The sequence below is a fragment of the Osmia bicornis genome, unplaced genomic scaffold, assembly GCF_907164935.1.
Source record: "Osmia bicornis bicornis unplaced genomic scaffold, iOsmBic2.1, whole genome shotgun sequence".
Taxonomy (NCBI): Eukaryota; Metazoa; Arthropoda; class Insecta; order Hymenoptera; family Megachilidae; genus Osmia; species Osmia bicornis.
The window spans coordinates 825,377-834,547 of record NW_025791318.1 but is presented as its reverse complement, the minus strand read 5'-3'; the positions used below and the strand labels follow the sequence as shown (position 1 = coordinate 834,547).

At 39.6% G+C, this 9,171-nt stretch overlaps 1 protein-coding gene across 1 annotated transcript; it reads left to right on the top strand.

The window, feature by feature from the left end:
* The first annotated feature begins 743 nt into the window (after window positions 1-743).
* Window positions 744-3,676, top strand: LOC123988961 (WW domain-binding protein 11-like). The gene is made up of 2 exons (XM_046289713.1): window positions 744-3,304; window positions 3,402-3,676. Exon 1 carries the CDS (start codon window positions 960-962, stop codon window positions 2,154-2,156), a length of 1,197 nt encoding a protein of 398 aa, XP_046145669.1. The 5' UTR covers window positions 744-959; the 3' UTR covers window positions 2,157-3,304; window positions 3,402-3,676.
* Window positions 3,677-9,171: the final 5,495 nt, after the last annotated feature.

The following is a 9,171-nucleotide window of genomic DNA, read 5'->3' as shown; positions in this document are numbered from 1 at the left end:
AACACCCGATAGCCTACGCTAGCCGTTCCCTCACTCGCGCGGAGAGAAACTACTCCGTGACGGAAAGGGAGTGTCTGGCCGTCGTGTGGGCAACCCAAAAATTTCGCCCCTACATTGAAGGGTCCGAAATCACGGTGGTAACGGACCACAATAGTCTCCGGTGGCTTCACCACCTAAAGGACCCTACTGGACGATTGGCTCGGTGGGCCTTGACCCTTCAAGGCCAGCCGATGAAAATCGTCCACCGAAGGGGAACCCACAACGTCGTGCCGGACGCTCTCTCCCGAATGTACGGCGACCCAATAGACGGCGTGGCAGCCGTCGGTAACGATCCCGATCCATGGTACTCCAATAAACTCCGTGACGTAAGAGATTTTCCCTCCAAATATCCCGACTGGACAATTGAAGATAACCGATTGTATTACCACCGTCCTAATTCCCTATTAGATCCCATCGTCCCCGACCTTGACGGGTGGAAGTTAGTCCTCCCGCTTTCCTTACGCCAAAAAGCCCTTTCCGACGCCCACGATCCTCCCCAATCCGGTCACCTTGGCATTGATAAGACTTACTACCGTCTGACGCAAGATTTCTATTGGCCGGGAATGTTTCAGGATGTAGTCCAATTTATCAGACGGTGTCTTCAATGCCAACAAAGCAAAGTTTTGCAGCGGCCACCGGCGGGGTTGATGCGGGAGCGCCCGGTGGAGGCGCCCTGGACCGTCGTGGCTGCTGACATTATGGGTCCCTTCCCTCCCAGTAAATCCCAGAATAAATATCTCCTCGTTTTCCAAGACCTTTTCACAAAATATATTGAAGTAAAACCCCTCCATAAAGCTTCCGCCAAACCAATCCTTTCCGCTTTCGAGTCCCTTATCCTCCACCGATGGGGATGTCCCAAATTCCTCCTTACAGATAACGGTACAGAATTTTGTAACAGAGACGTAACGAACAGACTGACAATGTACGGAATCAAACAGACGACAATTCCTCCCTACCATGCCCAAGCAAATCCTGTAGAAAGAGTTAATCGAACTCTCAAAACCATGATCACGACGTTTGTTGGAGAAGACCATCGAAATTGGGACAAACACCTTCCTGAATTTTGTTTTGCCTATAATACCGCCGTACATTCCTCATCCCTCGTTTCTCCCGCGTTCCTCAATTTTGGTCGAAACCCCCGTCCCATCCAAAACCTCCGCCACGGAATTAAATCCGATTCTTTAATAATTCCCCGAAATCCCCAAGAATGGTCCAACCGCATTTCCCGGTTAACCCTTTTATACGACATTGTCCACCGAAATCTAGAGAAAGCCTCCTACCGCCAAGCCTCCTATTATAATCGTGGGCGTCGTGACGAGCGCTACCAAATTGGTGACCTCGTCATGAGACGCCAACGAATCCTTTCCTCCGCTGCTCACAATTTCGCGTCCAAACTCGCCCCTAAATTTTCAGGTCCCTACACCATTTCAAAAATCCTTTCTCCCGTTGTCTACGAATTAAAAGATTCTGATGGAAATATCATTCCTAAAGTCCACATTAAAGACCTTAAACCCTTTAGACCCCCTCCAAATTTCGATGATTCAATTTCCGAAAACCCTTCCTTAAGTCAAGATATTACCAATATTTCTCAGCCAGGACCTTCTTCACAAACCCATGATATTTCCACCCAACAAATACCACAACAAACTCCCACGCAAACGTTCCCTTCCTCACCCATCCCTACTCCACCCCCTCGCCGTGGACGAGGGAGACCCCGAAAAATCAAAGCACCACAAAACACTCCACCGATAATAAACACACCACCCACTCCAGTTCCACTCCCACGCCGAGGGCGAGGGAGACCGAGGAAAACTCCGATACCTCCACACAATACTCAAATCATAATTCCAACACCCATCCCTACTCCACCCCCTCGCCGTGGACGAGGGAGACCCCGAAAAGTTCAAATACTCCCAAACCCTACACAAAGCATACCCTCCCAACAAGCTCCTACTCCACCCCCTCGTCGAGGACGAGGACGACCCCGAAAACACCCCCTAAATCCTACGATCAACGTGATAAAAACAGACCAATCCTCCATACCTCCCCTCATGTCCTTACCTATCCCACGACCTAGAATTTTCCTAAATATCGACAATAATGAGACAAAAATTTAACGCTCAAATCTCGGAAAACGAAAACAAACGATAATAAAATTCCATTTGCGTAAGCCGTAAGCGACGATACCAGAGACCAAAATTTACACTAACCCCCCACTAAAGCCACCCCCCAGCAAAGAGCCCACCAAAGAAAGATCCCACTAACAAACTTACACCCCAACAGATGTTTGCATCAAGGAGAGGAGGTAGAGGCCGGGGGACAAGGGCCCGAAGGAGGAGGCCGGCGCCGCGGCGACCGCGGCTGTTAAGAGGCCGGCCGCCGGTACAGACCGCCGAAATAGCGGTCCAGACGGACTCGGAGGAGTCCGAATACCTAACCCCTTCCGTATCCCCCGCTCCTTCCCCCACACCATCCACTCCCGAACTACCCTCCTCACCGACACCCCCAACAGCCTCCCAAACCCCCACCTCTTCCGTCGACCCTCACTTGGCCACACTGCGGGCGGCAGCAGCCCGCATGAAGACCGAGGAAGGCCGCGACTCCTCCCCAATCCGCACCACACCACCCCAGGCCCCATCCCTAAAATTCCTCCGACGAACCCTATCCCGCTATCCACCCCCAGAACCCCTATTCCCGGACTATCCCTCCTCCTCACGTCCCCAAACCTCCGAGATCCCACCCCTCATGTCCCTCAAAATTCCCCCGCCACCTCTAATGTCCCTTAAAATTCATAAACCCAGCAACCTCCCCTAAACTACCCTTTTCTTTTCCTTACTCTCGCTTTCCGCTATTCCTCCTCTGTTTCGCACTATCTCTTTCTCTTTCTTTTTTTTTATCCCTTCTCTTCTTTTCCACTATTCCTTCTCTTCTCACATTCTTTCCTTTGCTTCTGGTTCTCTCTTTTGCTCTTCTCCTTTAACTGTCCCTTTACCCTTCCGGTCCTTATCCCTCTATCCACCCTCCTATCCCCCAAATGAGCCCCTAAAAATACTTCCCACCAATCCACCCAGTCCCACCTTACCTGACATAGACTCATTTTTTTATTATTATTTTGGACGACCGCCCAGCACTAAGACGAACGGACGGACGAACGAGACAACGACGAAACCCTTCCAAACATCCTACCAAAAATCAGGCATACCTGCCACTCTCCCTTAATTCGCATAAAAATTTCGGCACAACGAGTAGTCGAAACCCAAGGCAGGTAAAATTAAGTAATAATTTCTCCACCCAGCGTCTAGATTCTCCCCCCTTTTTTTTCTTTATGATTTCGGCCGGATACTAACCCGTTTCTATTACAGGTCCATCATTTTAAAATGCTATGATCCGACACAACAACAGGAGGGTCGCTCATGTCCGCGACCCCCCCTGAATGAGAGCGCAGCATGGAAGGATGAGTGTCCGCGAGAACCCACCGATCTTGGATCTCTCTTCTCTCAAAATTATTGTTCACCTAAGTCCTTATCCCTACCCGTTGTATCTCCCGTTTCCGGTCAAGGCGGGGGGGTGTTGTAACGTGGTGACACCTGTGCCCCCCCGTTACATTCGCTGCGCTTTTCCCACCTCAAATCCCACCTAGAAATGACCCTTAACCCTTCTAACACCTCACCCCTTTTCCCCGCCCGCCGGTGTCGGGCCGATGGAGGCGACGGACAAGAGACAACAGGGATCACCCGCAAGAAGGAGCTACGAGGCCGGCGACAGACCTCCCACCCTCCAGGAGAGGAAAAGCAACGCGGGACTTCGGAAAAAGAGACGAAGCGGCCCAGCAGCTGATACAAACGTCCACCTGGAGCCATCTGTCGCCGAGCCCGAAGACCTCAGTCCACCCGCCACGGCCGGAGATCCGCCAGCCCCATCGAACCCGAACACCGGCAGATCGATAATCGATAACCAATCTATTCCGTTGCCAGAAAAGGCCCCCTTCCTATTCCCCATCCCCTCCCCAAAAATCATCCCGCGACGGACCCGTCGTCGCGACAGCGACGACGAGCCGTCATTGAGCCCTGGGCTATCTAACTAAGCGATCTGAAAAGTAATTATATAGATTTTCAAAGCGATTATAGAGAGACGATTCGGAGTGTACGAGTGTGTGGAGTTTGAAGTAAGTCCCTTTCGATACTAATTGTAAGAGTGTGAGTTTCGGCAACGGCGATCTTCGACTGCGAACTTGTGTGTCCGCGTATCGCGCCGTTCATCCCCCGTTATATTTCTTGAAACCCTTTTGTCCAGCCCCCAACATTCCCGTCCAAAGCATCCCCACGCGTAACGTAAACGAACTTCCAGAAACCTCCCTCACCCTGAGATCTTCCCTAACCCTCGACAAATCCTCCTTGCGTACTCCCCCGCGAGATTGTAAGGACGGAAGTGCCACGAGTCCCATCCCCTGTAACGACCCCCATTCTGTCCTTTTGTCCAAATTTTGATTGCCACCGCGAGTGGCTGGCGCCCAACGTGTATACGAAACTAGTGTGAAAAGAATATAGAGTGAACCCCCGAAAGGGTCACAATATATATATATATATATATGAATTTTAAATTAAAAAATATTAATTATTGTTTTTAATATTTATATATAAGAATATTAAAGAACGTTAAGATTATCTAATTTTTAAATTAGATAATCTTTTTAAAATTATATATATATATATTATAATAATATATAATATAAATTAAATTATTTATATTTTATTAAAAATTTATAATTAATTTTGATTTTAGGTTTATAAATTAGTTAAATTGTTGATTTATATATAAAATTTATTGACATATATTTATTTTAATAATAAATATATATATATATAATTAATATATAATACTTTTAAAATAATGAAAGTTTTTTATGGTAAATAATTTTATTAAATTTTAATTTAGTGCCAGCAATATCGGTTATACTAGATTTAAACATTAATTTTTTTAAATATTAATTTTCAAAATAAATTAATTAATTAAATTAAATTTATATTGGTGAAATAAATAATTTTATAATAATTAATTATTATTTAATAAGAATTATAAAAGTTAAAGATAAAACTAGGATTAGATACCCTATTATATTAATTTTAAAAAAAATTTAATTATTAAATGTAGATCATTAAAATTATAAAATATGGCAGTTATATAAAGTTTTAGGGGAACTTGTATATTAATTTGATAATCCACGATATAATAAACTAATAAGATATTAATATTATTTTTGTATTGTTGTTTAAAAATTTTGTATTGATATAATAATTGAAATTTATTTTAAATAGAATAATTCAAATCAAAATAAAGTATTTATTAGATAAATATGAGTTACATTAATAATAAATTTATTTAAATTAATAAATTTTAATATTTTTAATAAATAGGATTTAAAAGTAAAATTAATTAAGTATATTTATTTGAATATTTTTTATATAATGTACAAATTGCCCGTCAATTTCAATAAAATTTGAAATAAGTCGTAACAAAGTGAGAGTTTTGGAAATGTTCTTAGAAAAAATTTTAGTTTAAATAAAATTTTTCAATTACACTGAAAAGATTAATTTAATTATTAAAATTTTAATAATTGATTTAATATATATAATATTAAAAAAAGTTTTTAATAAAAGTAAAAAAGTTAAAGTAAATTTTTAGAAAAAATAAATTGTATTTATAATTTAAGTAATGTTAATGAAAGTTTTAAATTTCGATAAATAAAAAAAAATTTTGTACCTTTTGTATCAGGGTTAATTAAATAATTTTTGAATAATTAAATATCTCGAAATTAAAAGAATTAAATATATAAAATTTTTTTTGTGAAATAAAAATTATAAATATATATTTAGAGATTAGATGTTATTCAATTTTAATGATATCTAGTTTTTTTTTAATTAAATTTAATTTATATATTTTTTAAGAATAAATTTTATTAAAAAATTTTATTTTATAAAATATAAATAATTTATGGGATAAACTATAAATTAATTATATAATAATTTAATTTAATATTTAAAAAAATTATTTTTAAAATTTAAAAATATTTAATAAGTATTTAATAATTTATTAATAAATTTAATTATAATATTTTATATATATATATATTATAAATATGAATTAAAAATTTATATATATAAATTTAAAAAAAAATAATTTTAATAATTTAAATTATATTAAAATGATTAAATTAGTAATTTAATTTGTTTAAAATTATTTTATAAAAAAAAATATTTTTAAGTAATTAGGCAAAATAATTATATTCACCTGTTTAACAAAAACATGTCTTTTTGATTTTAATATAAAGTCAGTTCTGCTCAATGAAGAATTAAATAGCTGCAGTATTTTAACTGTACGAAGGTAGTGTCACGTCCTGTGACGCATTCTTTAAAATTTCTATTTCGCCACCCAAACTCTTTAAGCCGCTATTTCGCGACCTAAATTCTTTAAACTTATATTTCGCCATACAGATTCTTTAAACTTACATTTCGCGATACAAATTCTTTGAACTTCTATTGCACCATCCAAATTCATCGCTCCGCAAAAATTCTGAGTGAGCAACTCAGCCGGGATGTCGTACGGCAAGAACGCTGACGATCCGGACGAGGTGGTTCACCCGAATTGCCAAATCAAAAGTCGACCTCATTAATCAATATATAATAACGAGACCAAACCGCCCGCGATCAGACAAATTATACTACAGAAACAACACAGACCAATTATAGTACAGAACTCGTATCAGATCAAATTTTGTGCAGGAACAGTTCACAATCAATTATAGTATAGTCACAGATCAATTATAGTGTATAACCGGATCACTTCCGTAAAATTCATTCAGAATCGGCCAGTCCGTTTAACGCGAATCCGGGATTCAATTCAAATACGCGTACAGAAATCCACAAAGTACGACTCTGCTACGGGACTCAGAGACCCGACAGAGCAAATCGTCATCTGTAAAGAGCGCGCAAGTTAAGGATTGTATTTAAACCCAATAAACATTTGTTGTGATCGGAAGTGTGTGATCTTGACTCGAACATCTACCCTACCGTCTACATCCACCAGGACGACCTATTTCTACAGGTATCCTCGCCCAGCGAAAGGTAAGTAAGAACCTCTACCTAGCTAACAACGTAGATACAAATCATACAAAAGGTACGCGGAGAACTCAGTGAGAGGAAGAACTTCGCGACATTACAGTAGCATAATCATTTGTCTTTTAATTGAGGGCTAGAATGAATGAATTAATGAAATATAAACTGTCTCAGTTATATAAAATAAATTTAAATTTTAAGTTAAAATGCTTAATTAAATTTAAGGGACGATAAGACCCTATAGAATTTTATATATTATAAATTTTATAAATTTTAATAATATATTTGGTTGGGAGGATTTTTAGATTTAATTAACTTTAAAGTTTTAAAAATATTAATTTATAGAAGTTTAATTGAAATATATTATAAAATATAATAAAAGAATAAATTACCTTAGGGATAACAGCGTAATATTTTTGGAAAGATCAAATTGAAAAAATTGTTTGCGACCTCGATGTTGAATTAAAATGAATTATAAATGTAGGTGTTTATAAATTTAGTCTGTTCGACTATGAAAATTTTACATGATTTGAGTTCAGATCGACGTGAGTCAGATTGGTTTCTATCTTTAAAAAAAATTTAAAATTTTTGTACGAAAGGACTAAATTTAAGAAATAATTTATATAAAAATTAATTAATTAAAATTATCTTGGCAGATTAAGTGCTGTGACCCTTTCGGGGGTTCACTCTATACTATTCTATAATTCTCTATTACAAACGTTGGGCGCCAGCCACTCGCGGTGGCAATCGAAAATTGGAAAGGGGACAGAATGGGGGTCGTTACAGGGAGTGGGACTCGTGGCACTTACGTCCTTACAGTCTCGCGGGGGAGTACGCAAGGAGGACTTGTCGAGGGTTAGGGAAGATCTCAGGGTGAGGGAGGTTTCTGGAAGTTCGTATACGTTACGCGTAGGAGAATGTTGTGGACGGGAGTAACAGGGGCTGGATAAAAGGGTTCGTAAAATAATGTGACGACGGATAACCGGCGCGATACGCGGACACACAAGCTCGCAATCGAAGATCGCCGTTGCCGAAACTCACAAACTTCTACAATAATATCGGAAGGGCATACTTGAAACTCCACACACACAATCGTACTTTCCAAAATCTCTACAATCGCTATTCGCCAGGAATCTCTGCTTTCGCTTAGTTAGATAGCCGAAGGCTCAATGACAAGGCAGCGACGACGGGTCCGTCGCGGGATGATTTTTGGGGAGGGGATGGGGAATAGGAAGGGGGCCTTTTCTGGCAACGGAATAGATTGGTTATCGATTGTCGATCTGCCGGTGTTCGGGTTCGATGGGGCTGGCGGATCTCCGGCCGTGGCGGGTGGACTGAGGTCTTCGGGCTCGGCGACAGATGGCTCCAGGTGGACGTTTGTATCAGCTGCTGGGCCGCTTCGTCTCTTTTTCCGAAGTCCCGCGTTGCTTTTCCTCTCCTGGAGGGTGGGAGGTCTGTCGCCGGCCTCGTAGCTCCTTCTTGCGGGTGATCCCTGTTGTCTCTTGTCCGTCGCCTCCATCGGCCCGACACCGGCGGGCGGGAAAAAGGGGTGAGGTGTTAGAAGGGTTAAGGGTCATTTCTAGGTGGGATTTGAGGTGGGAGAAGCGCAGCGATTGTAACGGGGGGGGGGGCACAGGTGTCACCACGTTACAGTGCATTAAATTTAGAATTTAATTATATAATATTATATAATTTATAGATAATAATTTTTTATTTTAATTTAGTTTATTTATTAATTATGGTAGTTATAATTTTAGTGGGAGTAGCATTTTTAACATTATTAGAACGAAAAATTTTAGGTTATATTCAAATTCGAAAAGGTCCTAATAAAGTAGGAATTAAAGGAATATTGCAACCATTTTCAGATGCAATTAAATTATTTTCTAAGGAATATATATATTTAGATAAAATTAATTTATATATATATATATATTAGGTCCAATAATTATATTAGTAATCTCTATATTATATTGATTATTAATACCTTATTATGTAAATTGAATAAATTTTAAATTTGGGT

What these genes read in the sequence shown, in the direction of transcription:
- LOC123988961 (XM_046289713.1), top strand. Translation starts at nt 960, where the DNA reads ATGTACGGAATCAAACAGACGACAATTCCTCCCTACCATGCCCAAGCA.